The following is a 15,885-nucleotide window of genomic DNA, read 5'->3' as shown; positions in this document are numbered from 1 at the left end:
CTGTGCCTGTGAGGCTCCACAAGAAATACCTGCATGGGCTGCCCAGCCAGAAACACCTGCAAGGGCTGCCCAGCCACCCTCAACTCCATGGAGAAAGGTGCCATCCCTCCCTATGGCCCAGATCCATGTTGACCAGGATGAATTCCCTGCCAGGAAGGCACCAAGGGATGGATGGGAGCTGCTGTGCTGCCCTGCAGTGTGCCCAGCCTCTGCACAATTGTCTGAGGCTGGAAATGAGGCTGTGTGTTCTATTTCAGTATCTGTCAGAGCTGGGGCAGTTCTCTGCTGTCCATGGGGCAGTTTTTTCTTTCTCTCTCCCACAGCCAATCCTCCCTCCAGCAGATCTCTGCTGTCCACGGCCACTGAGTGTCCCTGCAGGGCTGATCCAATCCCAGCATCCCATGGGGAGATGCTCCGCCCAGGGGAGGAGCCAAGCATTCCTACCTGGATCCAATCTGGGCCTGGCACAGCACAGCAGCCTCTGCCCCCTGCATTGCCAGAGGAGCAGCTTTCTGCTGCCCTGCATGGCCAGAGGGAGCCCAGGCCCATCTGCAGCAGCCCTGGAGCTGCAGAGGAAAACTCCCCCCTTGTGCAGGATCCCTGCTGCAGCAGAGCCACAGCTGGCACTGCAGGAGGGCTGAGCCCCCATGGGATGGGGTTGGGACACCCCCCTGACACACAGGAACCAGGGCCTGTGATCACTCTGGCAGGGTTGGGGTTTTCTTGGTACTATTACATTTGTATTTTTTAGTTTTCCTTACTAAAGAACTGTTATTCCTATTCCTATATCTCTGCCTGAGAGCCCCTTAATTTCAAAATTATAATAATTCAGAGGGAGGGGGTTTTCATTTTCCGTTTCAGGGAGGCTCCTGCCTTCCTTAGCAGACACCTGACTTTTCAAACCAAGACAACCAGCTGGACACGAGCCCAGGTGGACAAGGAGAACAATCCTGGCTTGTACCCAAAGCAGAGTGGTCAGGAGCACTAGGACAGTGATTGTCCCCTGTGCTAGCACTGCTGGGGCGCCTCGAGTGCTGTGCCCCATTCTGGGCCCTTCACGAGAAAGGCATTGAGGGGCTGGAGTGTCCAGAGAAGGGAACAGCGCTGGGGAAGGGGCTGGAGCACCAGGAGAGGCTGAGGGAGCTGGGAAGGGGCTCAGCCTTGAGAAAAGGAGGCTCAGGGGGCCCTTGTGACTCTGCACAGCTCCTGACAGGAGGGGACAGCTGGGGGAGTTGGGCTCTGCTCCAGGGAACAGGGACAGGAGGAGAGGGAATGGCCTCAGGCTGGGCCAGGTCAGGCTCAGGTTGGACATCAGGAGGAATTTCTTCATGCAAAGGCTGGTCTAGCACTGGGAAGTGCTAGAAAAGACCTCCAAGACCATGAAGTCCAATCCTTCCTCAGTCCCATCAAGCTGGCAGAGAATAAAAGTGGGTCCAAAAGCAGGAATTTAAATACAGAACAAAACTGCAACAATGGTAGTCTCCAGTGGGATGTCCAGGATTCCAGGATGGGCTTTCTGGTTGGATATCTGGGAGGATTTCTTCCTGGAAAGGGTGCTCAGGCCTTGGCAGGGGCTACCCAGGAAGGTTTGGAGTCCCCATCCCTGCAGGTGTCCAAGGAAGGCTTGGATGTGACACTCAGTGCTCTGGGCTGGGGACAAGGTAGGGATCAGGCACAGCTTGGACTCTGTGACCTTGGAGTTCTTTTCCAACCCAAATGATCCTGGGATCCTCTGAAGGGCTGCTTACATCAGGTACCCCAAACATAACAAGTGCTGCCTTCACCTGTGCTTTCCCCCCTCCCAACACACCTCTGCTCCCTGTGGCCTCTGGGAAGAGCAAGGATGCACCTAAACCAGCAAATCCCAGCTGTTAAATGGATCTGGGGCACCAGAGAGGCAGCACAAAGAGAATCCCAAGTGCAGCCACTCCCAGCCAGGTCTGCCATGACTGCAGCTGGTGAGATGAGCACTGCTGGACACACAGCAGCCAGTGGGACACTCCTCACCCCTCCATGCTACAAATAACTCCAAGTTCTTGGTGTCAAAGAGCTTTATTTGCCATGGATGGAGGGGGAAAAAAGCAAGAGAAAAAGAAAAAAATAAAAGCCAACCTGAGAAAGTCCAAGCAAGAGTTGAGCTCCCTGACTGAGTCTCAGGACACTCTTGTCCCCCATGATTCCTCCCAAAACCTGTAGAGCTTTGAAAAGGACACTGAAATAGGCTTAATTTTGTGCAAAAGTCTCTCACATCTTCTCCAGCACCAAGTTTTAATGGGTCAACCATCAGGATGCCCACCAGGCTGAGTGAGAGCTCCTGCATTCCCTGTCACCCTGAATTCCAAAGCCAAAGAAAAGAAAGCAGAGCAAACCCTGCTCCTTCCCCTTCCCACTCCCACCAGCTAGGCAAGGCAGACCATTCCTGCTGAAATCCAATTCTGAATTGGAAAGGGCTCAAAGATTGATGTGTCCCCTGGATGAGAAAGCTGGCAAGAGGGGGAAATGTTATTAAAAATAAAATGCATCAATCATTCCACAAATTATACTCCAATACATCCTTCAGGCAGGAAGGTCCCCTGCTTGGTGCTATATTCTCTTTCTTTGGGATTCTTTTGTTTAGGAAACACGTGGATTGCAGCTGAGTGGATCATTTAAGTGGATCCTGCACATAAAAGACACAAAAACTGTGTGGGGCATGGGGCTGGAATCCAGGACATTCCTCTGGCCGCCCTGGGTGACTTGAGACCCTGGCAGGGGGCTCAGAGACCTTGGCACAGAGTCAAAGACACCTGTGCCTTCAATTTTAACCCATGGAAACAATTACCAACTTTGTGTGAAGATGTACAAGCCATAACAGTTTGAGTAGAAGGATAATGAATTTATCACAGGGTGAAAAAGTAGAATTTTGGGGATTTAGAATGGGGGTTCAAGAGACAAGATGGAGGAATTTGGGTTGTCCTGTCCTTCTTCTTCTTGTCCTTCATCTTCTGCTGTGATGGTGGCACTTTTGGGTTGGTTTAGAGTAGAGACAGACTGTCTAACATAGGTGATAGGTATTGGAAAATGATTGTAAATAAAGTACACCCAGTTTTTAGTATAAAAAGCCAACACCACCCCAAGGGCAGGGACTGTGCCACAACCCGACCTGCTGGACAGATCTCAGCAGGTCAGAGAAAGAATGGAATAGATAAGAGAAAATAAACAACCTTGAAAAGCAGAGCTGAGGAATCTCAACTTTTTCTTCAGTCATGGGGCTGGAAAAAAAGACTCTTTAATACCCCAGGAGCAATTCCAGCAACACAAACCCGAGAGCATGGCTGTGTGCTGTTCTGGGAGGGATGGGAGCCATGGGATCATCCCAGAGCATCTCTGGGCTCCTCTCTGCAGCACGGGCTGTAAGCACTGGGAGGAACCCCTGAGCCATCTTCCTCTCCTCCCTCCCTGCAGAGGATGTGCTTCTCTTCATCCCCTCAGTCCCAGGGCTTTTCCCCCATTGGCATTCCTGCTCTTCAGCTGCATCCCAGTGCCTGTGTTTGTTTCTGATGTTGGGAATAAAAAATCAAAGCTTTCCTGGTGTTTCAGGGCTGGCTGCAAACCCCTCACAGGGATCAGCCAAGTCTGGCACAGCACCCTCGAGTTAAGGATACAAACAAGAGCTGTTATCACCTTGCTTTTCACATCCAGGTAACTTTTCCAGCTCTTCATTCTTTATTTAAAGGTGAAAGTGTTTCAGAAGGAAAATGGTTTGAAGAACATATTGTCTTTTTTGTGGTTTTTTAGGAATTGAAAGATGCTTTTCCCAGTGGTTTAAAAAGAAAATAACCATTGATGCATGTCACAGTCTCATTTTCTGAAAAATCCCTTCACCCAGGGTTTTTCTCCTGGGAAGCTGAAAAGCCTCAGAGAAAAAGGGAAACAATTCTTATCTCATTTGCTTCACCTGTGTTGTGCTCACATGTGGAATGTGTTTGGAGATTTTTTACCCACAGGTGATTGTTTCATTCGTTTCATGTGAATTGTTTTGACTTATTGGCCAATCAGAGTCAAACTGTGTTGAGGCTCTTGAAAGAGTCATGAGTTTTCATTATTATCTTTTTAGCCTTCTGTAAGTATCCTTTCTGTATTCTTTAGTATAGCATAATATGATATGATATGATATAATATAATATAATATAATATAATATAATATAATATAATATAATCCTTCTGAGAACATGGAGTCAGATTCATAATTTCCTGCCTTCATCTGGGAACCTCACAGATACAATAGATGCAGTTTTCAGAACTGGAATAACACACACAAAAAAAAAGGCAAAGAAAAAAAGCTTGAAATTGGTTAAGTTTCAAGCAAAACACTTGAAAATCAGATTAATAAATCAGATCATTTAGGAGCAGGATCAGCTGACCTCTGTCCCTTCAGTCAGCTTCTTTGTGATGGTTTTCTTTGCTTCTTTGTGTAGAGGAGCCAAACGAATTCCTTTCCCCTTCATTCCTCCTCTGGCACTGGTGGAAAATCTTCCGCCACCTCTTCTCCTGGAGTTTTCTGCAGGAGGCTGCTTGTGGGTTTGTCAGGGGCACAAACAGCCTGAGGAAGCTGAAAAGTGGGAGCCTGGGAAAGGGATGAAGGAAGGTCTGCAGCCTCCGGCTGTGTGCTGTGTAAAATACTGCAAAAACTGCTATAAAGACTGGTCATTCCCCTCCTTTCCACCATTAAACACAGCAGATTTCTTTCAGGAATGAGGGCTCTGCCCTCAGCTAAGCCCCTGGGGATTCTCATCACCCATGGAGCCACTCAGAGCATGCAGAGACCACTGGGACTCCATGGGATGAGGTTTGTGTGGATACAGACCCCAATATCAACCAGAGCTCCCTTTCTAGGCTCCATAAAGCAGATTTAGCTCCTAACCCATCTCTAAAATGTCTGCTCCTCGTAGCCAGATGAATAATGAACAAATATAAATCACAAAGAATTTATCTGATGATGGCAAGGAGAGAAAGGGATGAATAATTTATTTGATGGATATTATTCATCCATCCATGGAGCCAGCCAAGTAATGAAAACATTTATTCACAAATCACTCTGTTGACAATCCAAAACTTTGTACAAGAAGTAATTCATATGTATGATTTGACTCCCTAAAACCCAAAATAGAGAGCTGACCTTGCAGAGGAGCAAGAAGTGCCAGATCTGAGCTTATCTTAGACCCAACCTCATGCTTTCCATCTCTTTTCCATCTCTGGGACTAAGGAAAACAGATTTACAGCTCTGAACTATGGAAAACCTGACTTTCACCCACAGCCACAACCAAAAATTATTAAAACATAGCATGTGACTCCCATGAAGGCAGAGATGCTCTTCCCACCAACCTAGCCCCATTCCAGAGTGCAGGAGCTCTCTCCATAAATAAACCACTAGAAAGGCCTAAATATAACATTTTTTTTCTTCTAAAGGACATTCAGCTGTTTTCCAAGCCTTGTGCAGTTTATTCCATTATCAGAACTCCTTCCTCCATCCCATCTTGGAGCTTCCTGACTGTTTAAATAACCCAAATGTGTCCATGTTCCCTCTAAATAACACCAACAGCAGTCAAGCAAAGTTAGAGCTGCCACAGATGAAAACATGCTATTTACGGCCCCCTGAATCCCAGTCACTATTTTATGGCTGCAGCTCTTCTAAAAAGGATCACAAATCTACACAAAGTCCCCAAGTGCAGCTCTGTGCATTTGGGTCCTCCAAGATATTTAAAATCACATGAAGATGGACTGCTCCCTATTGAGCATCCAACCAGAGAGGCACAGAAACACACATTATTCCAGTATGACTATGGAATAAATTGCCATCTGCTTCCAAGAAGGAGAAGAGGAAGAATTCCTACAGTTCTGGAGCTGGTGAGCCAGAAAACTTGTCACGGTTCAATTAATCTCACAGAAAGAATCAAAATCACTGCTGCCTCTCTGAAATAGATGCAAATCTCCATTCCCCTCTGGTGAGGGAAGCAGGGCTGGCACTCGTGTCTGAGCAGGTTGCTGATGAGATTTTAGTGCTTGTGGGAAAGCACAGTGGCACAGCCCTGGGCATATGGCATTTGTAAGGTACCGTCTCCTCCCAGGGAGATCCTCAGTGCAGGAGATGTGGGAAGGAGAAGAACAGAGAAGTTCAGGCAGGCTGAGCACATGGCTGGGGGCTCTTGGCAACAAAAACCCTGGGGAAGACCTAAGTTTGGGGAGAGAAGGGTGGGAGGGATTAAAGGAGCTTGAGATGATTGAGGACACAGGGCTGGGCTTCACATCCAATTCCCAGCAAAAGCTCAACAAAGGCAGATGTGTTCCCAGGTAGGAAACTGCTCTTGGAACCCCAGACTGGATTGGAAGGGACCTTAAAATTACCCCCTGCCACGAGCAGGGACACCTTCCACTATCCCAGGGTGCTCCCAGCCCCATCCAACCTGGCCTTCCAGGGATCCAGGGGCAGCCACTTCCAGGGCACTTCCAGGGATCCAGGGGCAGCCACAGCTGCTCTGTACCAGGGCCTGCTCACCCAGAGTAATAAATTTCTTCCCAATATCCAATCGAAACTTGTCCTTTCTTTCAGTTTAAAACCATTCCCCTTGTCCTGTCACTGTCTGCCCCTATGAAAAGCCCCTCTTCTTCTTTTTTATAACTCATTTCAGACAAGAGGATCTGAGGACAGACGTGAACCTCCCCAGCTCTCCAGGTCTGTCTCTACAGATCAGAGGTGCTCAATCCCCATCCCCATCTCCACCTGCAGCAGGGCAGGATCTGAGCAGCAGGACCTCAGCCAAACTCCAGCCCAGGCACAGGCACTCAGCTTTTGGACCAGATTAAAGAACCCCTCTGGCTCCTCCTTCCCAGCACCCAAAAGGAACTCACCCAGAGGAACCATCCCCAGCCCTGCCCAGAGCCAGCCCCAGGGGTGACCAGCCCTCACCCCGAGGAGCTGCTCCCTCTCCCCCATCCTCAGTCAGGCCATATTTCCCATGTTTCCATGAAAGTTTTCAGTGGCACACAAAATCAGCCACAAAATTAGCAAAGTTTCATCTAAAAAATAACCCAGAGCAGGGAAGCTGGGAGCCTTCCCTGGAAGCAGAGCTTTGGCTGAGACACAATTCCCTGCTCCCCACAGGAATAGCTGATCTCTTAGAGAGCAAAATCTGCTTTATCCTGTCCTACTCTCCTACTGAAGGGCCATACTGAACACCAGACACTCCTTCAACCAGAGAGATGCCCCATTCCAACAGCAGCCTCTGCACAGCCCAACACCTTCACTTAATATACAATGCTTCCATTTCTAACCCCCTCAGTAGCACTGAACTCAGAAGAGCTGCAAAAATGATCACAGTCAATGTTTTGGAGTCTTAACAGAGGCTTTAGTACCATTTATAAGTGGAATTTTTAGTAAAACCACTTCTGCCTGGAGAGCAGGATCTCACTGAGAGCCCAAGAACTTCAGAAAGATTGAAAAGTTCCACCCCAACCATTCACCTGCTGCATTTCCATTCATTTCCCCCTAATTACCAAACCCTGCACTTCCCATTAGCTCCAATCAAACCTCCAGAGGCGTCCACTAAGCCAGATTGAAAGGAAATTTGCACCCCAAGAACCTGCCAGCAAATTTTATTTAAAGAAGCAGAGAAATCTCCTCCCTCAAGTAAATTCCTCCAGATTCAGCCAGCAGCAGGTGAGCTGATGGCAAGATCTACCAGCCCTTCTCTGTCCTGATTCCCAGGAGGAGGGGATGCTCTGCCTCCAGCACAGGGCTGACCAAAGAGATGGAAGAGGGAAGGAGGAGCATCCAGAGGGGGCAACAAGGCTGGAGAGGGGCTGGGAGCACAAACCCTGAGAGGAGCCCCTGAGGGAGCTGGGGGTGCTCAGCCTGGAGAAAAGGAGACTCAGGGCTGCCCCCATCACTCTCTGCACAGCTCCTGAAAGGTGCCTGTGCTCAGCTGGGGCTGGGCTCTGTCTGCAGCAGCACTGACACAGCCAGAGCACACAGCCTCAGGCTGCACCAAGGGAAATACAGGCTGGAGATTGGGGAAAAGCTTTTACAGAAAGAGTGACAAAGTTCGGGAATGGCTGGAAGTGGAGTCCCCATCCCTGGGTGTGTTTAACAAAGCCTGGATGTGGCACTGGGTGCTGTGGCATTCACATTCTCTGCAAAAATCCCTTCACCCAGGATTCTTCTCCTGGGAAGCTGCGAAGCCTCAGAGAAAAGGAAAGCAATTCTTATCCCATTTGCTTCTCCTGTGTTGTGCTCACATGTGGAATGTGTTTGGAGATTGTTTACCCACAGGTGATTGTTCCATTGCATTCTGCTGGGAGTTGTTTTCACTCTTTGGCCAGTCAGGGCCAAGCTGTGTCAGGACTCTGGAGAGAGTTACCAATTTTCATTATTATCTTTTTAGCCTTCTGTAAGTATCCTTTCTTTATTCTTTAGTATAGTATTTAATATAATATAGTATCATAAAGTAATAAATTATCCTTCTGAGAACATGGAGTCAGATGCATCATCTCTCCCTCATTAGGGTTCCCTGCATTTACAATAGGGTGCCACGGTTTAGTTGAGGTGTTGGGGCTGGGTTGGATTCAATCTTGAAGGTCTCTTCCAACCTGATCATTCTGTGAATTTTTGAGACTTTTTTGTTTTTGCAGGCAACCAAACCAGCCTGGAAGCACCAAACAACATCAGCTAAAGACATCCTGGGGGCTTTGCTGGATGTGCAGGGTGGTCACTGATGTACTGGTGCAGGTCACCTCCAGCAGCTCCCTGTGTCCAGGCACCTTACAGAGCTGGACAGGGGCGGGAGCTCTCACCAAGGAGAGCCAGCTGTCCTGGAGCTCCATCTAGTGCAAGGCACCCTGGCTTTATTCCTGTCTCCACATTTGGGGAAGCCCTGGCTCCTGGAGTCAGGATTTCCAGAGACTTGTGCTTCAGAATCCCCCCATCAATAAATGAGTCCATTTGCAGCTGTTGCTGCTGCAGGTGACACCATAAAAGCACAGTTCAGGTCCATTTACAGCCAGGAGGTAGTAAACAGACAGGGATTCTCTGTTTTTTTTAAATTCTCTGGATTTAGTTTAGTTTTGACTTTGAAGTACTTGGGGCTGCAAAAGGTGTTGCCCACAAACTCCGCAACCTCTGAAAGAGCAGAGCAGCACCAGGGCTGGGTGGCTGAAACACAGCTCTGGTTTTTGAAGGATTCACACTTTCTACATCTTACACCTGCTTCATTGTCTCTGAAAGCCTCCATCACAGCAGAAGTGCTCAGAGCTCCAGAAAAAGGTGATTTCCCCTGAAATTCTTGCTGGAAGCTGTCAGCAAACTGCACCATGAGCATGAGCTCCTAGTTTTGTTTTAAACACTAGTATCAAAAGGGAGGGGAAAAGAAAAATAAAGACACATTTTTGGAAAAAGCACAATGTTAATTTTCAAAGGAATGAAGGAAAAAGTGGGATGAGATCCTTCATACTGCTTTTTCCCCAGATGCACTCAGCTGGACACAAAGACCAAGGATCTCTCTCCCCAGTACTTAACGCAAATCCTTTTCCTAAAGCCCCTCTGCCATCCATGCCCACCACAACAGCCCCAAATCCCAGAGTTTTCCACAAATGCTCCTCAGGGAAGCCAAGACTTTGTGCACATCATTATATTTTTAACCACCCCCATATTCACAGAGTTTCAACTCCTGAGAGGGAGGGGAGATTTAAACAAAGGGAGATGTGTAAATACCTGAATAAAGACATGAATGATTAACAGAAATAACTGTTAATAACTGTTAATTGTTTCCATGCCACTTGCCAAGATGCATTAGAGGCTACAAGGGATTTCCAGCTATTAAGCTATTATGTCCACACCTCCAGGTGGGGAGGCAGTGGTGTTAAATGAAGGTCACAGAGTGATTTATACAAAATGCTACAACATTTTTGCTCATTTTTTTATTAAATATCTCTGCAGTGCTATTCCCTGGGAACTCCTGCTTTACACACCTCACAACTGCTCAGCTTTCCATGGAATCACAGGATCATTAAGGAAAAGATCAAATCCAACTTTGAACCAAACACCACCATTCCCACTAAAGTGTATTGCCAAGTGCCACAAATACTTGTGAACACTCCCAGGGAAGGTGACAACAAAATCTATGGCGAAAATGTGGGGGTTTGCAGCAAACGGTGGGATGTCCCCCAAAGCACAGCTTCTGCTGGAGAAATATCAGGGAAACTTCATGCTGTCAGGCTTGGGAGTTTGAAAACTCTCAAAAACAAGAAAGAAATCAAAGCATAAATGTGTTAATTCCTTGGAATATAAAATACCTGTGGTTTTCCATGCTGGCTCCAGGGCTGAGGAGTGCCCTACAGGGGTGGGCTCCAGCCAGACACAGCCCCCCATCCCAGGGGGATGCTCCATTTTCTGCGGGCCCATCAGCTGCTGGTTTGAGCTCCATATGTCTCACAAAACCCTCTTAAAACAACTTCCAGAAATGCTTTTATTCCCAGGATGTTCTGACTTGAATGCATCTGATTCATCCCCCTTCTAAATGACCCTTTTACAGCACAGCCTGAGCAGCCAAAGGGAAGCAGGGTTGTTTTCTCCCTGCTATCACAATCAAGTTGTTTGGTATAAAATGTGGCTGAGAAGTGAATCCATAATGTTCCTGGCCATGTAAGGAAACTGCTATTACCAGGAGGAAAATGCAGGTAGTAACTCTGTGGGTTTTTCTCCACTGGAACTGTAATTAATGTGGATGCTGTGCACTAAGTGCAGGGAGAAATACAGACTTCACAGCAGTGAAAATGCATCTCATTAACACAGAAACTACTGTATCGTCCAAATGCATTATGTTCAGCAAGGAAAAGCTGTGTAATTGAATTCCCACCAAAGCACACTTCATCTGCATCAAACAGCACCGTGCTCATCCTGCAGCTCCTTCAGGCTGCTGCTGGAAATGAGGATTAATTAGGATACCTGCTCCTTACTCAGGGAGCAGGCACACATGCGGTGGTCAGGCTTGGGGCTGCAGTGAGAGACTCTGCCAGCCAGGCAGAGCAGGGTGACTCCAAAGATTTGGATCTTCTTGCACTCAGGATGCACCAAAAAATCAACATTATTTTGTCTGTTCAGAAAACGCTGGTAAAAAACCCAACAATTCACAGGAAGGCACCTCTGCTGCATAAATACTTCAGTAATAATTTATAAGTGATTTATGGAATTGGTTTTGAATTATTCTAGGCTGGATTGGCTCGAGTGGCAGGGATGTGTATAAATCATTCTGTGCACAGCACCTCCCAATCCCAACATGCAGCTAATGAACCCTCTGGAGCTGAAAACACTCCTCCTTCAGGAAGAGCCCACTGATCTGCAGCATTTTAACAAGTAAATTATTATTAATTTAAATAAATACATTAATAACTCCCAAATACAGCAGAGGAGAGAGTTTGGGAAGGGGTAGGAGGCATCCAGACAGAAACAGCAGAGAAGGTTTGGAGATTTGGAGTGGGAAATCTGTGCTTTTCTCTCTCTTTCAGTGAGATCCAAGTGGGACTAATCCATCTCTTTGCTACAGAACCTCCCATCCATGAGCCCTGGCACTGGGGTGTGGAAGGACAGCAGGAGCTTGTTAAAATGCATTTTAGCTCATCATCATCTATCGTCCCTTTTCCTCCCTGTCCCATTTGCACCAGAGCTCCAGCACGCAGCTCTCCAGCATCCCACCAGCATAACTTCCAGGCTGAGAAAGCCCTGCAGAGCCAAACTCCAGAGTTGTTCTGGGCAGAGGCATCTTGGGGCAAAGCAGCACACAGGGAGGAAGTTACCCCATGCCACGTTGGGGTCCTGCTATGATTTTCGTCCACATTCACCCCAGACCTTGGCTCCCACAGTCCCCCACAATGAGAAGGGCTCAGCCCCCTCAGCAGCCCCTTTGGGTGTCATTTTGGCCTGGAGGGGAGGCAGTGGGAGCAATCCATCACCCTCAACCTTTGGAAAACCAGCTGGGATATCATCTTAAGCTGCCGCTCAGGTGAATTTTACTCACTGGAGGTGCCAGGTGTGAAAAACACCAATCACTTGTTTTAAAATTTTAAAAGTTTAATAGTGGTAAAATGGTTATAAAAATAGCAATACAAATTAGAGCAATAAGAATTTGGACAATCAGAGTTAGGAAAATAAAGGGCAATAAAAGCAAAGAATTATGAATGTCCAGATACTTTCCTTTTGAAAACATGCTCACTTACAAAGGAGTAACCCTTAAAAGCAACAGCCTGTTGCACATTCGTACATCTCATACAAAATAATTCAAAATTATTCAAAAACTCTTTTCAAACAAAGAGTGTTCTCTGGTTATTGTCAACTTCTCCCCCTTAATCCTGTTGGTGCCTCAAAGATGAGAAGGAGGCAGATGAAAGTTTCCAGTAAGGCAATAATTCTTCTCTTTTGGGATCTTAGTGTCTTGTTGCTGTTATCTCTGTGTGAAGAATTTCTTGATTATCCCATCTCTTTCTTGAGCTAGTTAAAAAATATCTTACCTAGCATGGTTTCTATTTTAACCTTATGTTATAACCTAAAACTATATTTAACACACTACTTAAGAGAATGAATACAGCATAACTTTCTAGCATAACACATACAATATTCATTTTAATATTTGTGAAAAGACAATCATATAATACACATTTTTCACACCAGGGATGCTGAGCTCTGCCTCATTCTGGCTCCCTAAATATGTGGGACATGATGCCATCTCTGCCAGGACCTCACTGTGCTCACCAGAGCCTCAGCTCCCATGCAGCCTGGCACACCCCATTACTTCCCATGCTTCAAATCCCATTATTCAGCTCTAACGAGGAAATAATTTTAATTAAGGAAATTAAAAATGTATTTGCGTTGGAATTTTAAGTAGGTGCTAATTTGAAGGCATGAAAAGGAGCCCTGGGGCCTGTTTGTGTCAGGAGCAGGAGGGGATGGGGATGGAGGAGGGGAAGGGCCCTCTGCATCCCCTGGGGACAGCAAAGGGTCCCTGGGGAGCAGGGACAGGGCACAAAGGCAGCTGTGAGAAACAACTGCTCACTTTGAAAATTTAAAGAGGTTTATTAAACCTTGACAAAAATACAACAAAAGGAGTACATAAGGAAAAAAGCTGAAGCGGTGGGATGAATACCACATGGCAGGTTCATCTTCAAGATGGATGCTCAGTCTTTTATACCCCTGGGGGTTGCATCAGCCAGCCCTGGCCCCTCCCAGGGTCTGTCAGTCAGCTCTTCTTTGCCATTTATCAGTGGAGACTGCTTTATGTAACTGGATTGGAGATCAGGTGTTGCCATGCCTCACCCCCTAAGCACCAAGCTTTTCCATTCCCAACTGCCCCATGCAAGGGGCACATGTGCAGCCTTCTTTGTACCTGTCCTAGACAACCCCGGCTGTCTGATGGTAACACTACAGGAGGGGGAAAAGGGAACTATGGGGAGAACAGAGGACATCTAAACTACAATAACATAACTATACATCGTTAAAGCTTTTCTTAATGTTTACACAATAGTTATCCCTGAATTGCCAGAGCCAATCATCTCACTATCCATCTATAACACAGCAAAAGGCAGAACTACCCCCCAGCTAAGGAGGGCTCCAGCTGACTCCATTCTGTTGTCATTATATTGCAAGAGTTCTATATTGCTCGAGTTTCGTACCTCCTTGATGTTTCTTGTAGGCAGCTCCTCTAGGCACTGACTTGTCCTCACAGCAGCCAACTGACTCTAGTTCCCACCAATCCAGTCTTTTATAACATTCTTCTTGTTAGCTACAGCTGTGGCCTGTTAAAATCAGGCCTGCTGCTAATCTTTAATAATTAACCCAGCTGCAACTCTTTAGAGGGTAAGATTACTTTCTATACTACCTTTATTTACATATATTCTATCCCCCTACACCATTCCTGAGGGAGGGTGGAGCCAGGTGCCAGTAAGGCTCAGCACAAAAGGAGTAGGCCTCAAGTTGCACCAGGGCAGTGTTAGGTTGGATGTTAGGGAAAATTTCATCATGGAAATGACTGTCAAACATTGGAACAGCTGCCCAGGACAGAGGTGGAGTTTCCATCCCTGGAGGAATTTCAAACCCCTCTGCATGTGGCACTTGGGAACCTGGTTTAGTGGTGGGCCTGGCAGTGCTGGGAGAACAGCTGGTAGTCAATGATCACAGAGGGGTTTTCCAACCTTAATGATTCTACAGGTCAATGAAAAGCAGGAAAAAATGTGTTGGAAAGTCCTTCAGAGAAGCCCTGAAGCCACGAGGCCACAAGGAGGGTTAAAATATTCCAAAGGTGTCCCAGATCCCCAAGGGCTGCAGGGGCCTCTTCTGTCATCTGCACGGTCAGCCCCAAAGGCTCAGGTTCATCTGGAGGTGCCAGCTCCTGCTTCCATTCCCTCCTTCACTTGGCATTGGAACCGCTGCCCAGGGCAGAGGTGGACTTTCCATCCCTGCAGGAATTTCAAACCCCTGTGCATGTGGCACTTGGAAACATGGTCTACTGGTGGGCCTGGCAGTGCTGGGAGAACAGCTGGTAGTCGGTGATCACAGAGGGCTTTTCCAGCCTTAATGATTCTGCAGATCTATGAAAAGCAGAAAAAAATGTGTTGGAAAGTCCTTCAGAGAAGCTCTGGAAGCCATGAGGCCACAAGGAGGGATGAGAATATTCCCAAGCTGGCCCAGATCCCTATGGGCTGCAGAGGCCTCTCGTGTCCTCACCTGGAGGTGCCAAGTGCTGCTTCCATTCCCTCCTCCACTTGTTGCTGGTCTCCAACATCACAAGACTCCATCAGCACTGTCCCACGCTTTCCACAGGTGCCACCAACCCACTGGGAGCTCAGCTGAGTGACAGTGCCACGAGGAGGTGGCTTTTGGCCAGAAGGAAGGAGATGCTTCTCATTTTGTGTCCTTGCAGCAGAGACAGCCCAGAGAAGGCTGCAATGCAAAACTCAGCTTAATGCAGCTGGGTAAGAGTCCTATCAAAACAGCAGCTAATTAAAGTAATACCCAGTGTTATTAATGCTGCAGCTCTGCCATCACCCATGTATTTATAATAATAGTGTTCCCACTGTAATAGCATTAATCATAATGGATTTACTAAGAAATTAAGGGGGAAGTGATATTATCACCCTCGGGAACAGCACTTGACAGCAGCCCTGCTTAGTGTGTGGATGTGGATTGCTTTAATTCTCAGTGTCTCACTCATTAATCTGCTTTTCCAAGGGCCCCTCACAAACACCCCTCTGGGAGTGCAAGCACAGGAGGTAGGACAAGCAGAGCCAGGAGAGGCAGAGCAGCCCAGGGAATCCTGGCAGAGGGTCAGCACAGCCACCAGGGTGTCCTCATGGGGTGTGAGGGCACGCTCCTCTCCTGCCTTAGTGGGCAGTGTCCATGTCTTAGCATCATCTTTTTCCCCAGCCAATCTGCAATTCTCAGCTCCATGCTTAAAAGACTCTTCTAGCTTTACCTGGGGAGCAAGGAATATTCAGCACCTCTTCCCTACATTTATAACAAGCACTCAAAGGTTTTATTGAAACTTGTTTTCCCATAGGCCTTTCTCCTCATCAGGCTTCTGGTTCAGGACACAACAGCAGCTTGTCTGGGCCAGGGAATGCAGTGAGACACCCACAAGGCTCAGCCCACCACCCTCACCAGAACCCACCCATGATCAGCACATTGAGCTTCCACCAGCAGCTCCTGTCTGATAAAAATGAAAGCTTGATGTATCTCCTAAAAGTTAGATGATCTGAATAAAATTAAATCCTGATAAAAATCAAAGCTTGATAAAAACTAAAGCCTGAAGTCCAAAGTGATCCAATGATTTTTACCAGTTCAGCTTTCCTTGATTAGTTTATGGC

The 15,885-nt window shown here is 47.2% G+C and overlaps 1 protein-coding gene across 1 annotated transcript in view; it reads right to left on the bottom strand.

Annotated features, from left to right (window-relative positions):
* Positions 1–15,885, bottom strand: part of LOC128936175 (perilipin-3-like) — a 55,383-nt gene that overhangs the window by 34,856 nt on the left and 4,642 nt on the right. Inside the window, exon 6 of the mRNA XM_054274925.1 lies at positions 14,747–14,868. Coding sequence (XP_054130900.1) covers positions 14,747–14,868 — 122 coding nt within the window. The remainder of the gene's footprint in view (positions 1–14,746; positions 14,869–15,885) is intronic.

The sequence above is a fragment of the Melozone crissalis genome, unplaced genomic scaffold, assembly GCF_028551555.1.
Source record: "Melozone crissalis strain CALT ecotype California unplaced genomic scaffold, PUWL_Pcris_2 ptg000017l_1, whole genome shotgun sequence".
Taxonomy (NCBI): domain Eukaryota; kingdom Metazoa; phylum Chordata; class Aves; order Passeriformes; family Passerellidae; genus Melozone; species Melozone crissalis.
This window is presented reverse-complemented; position numbering and strand designations above follow the sequence as displayed.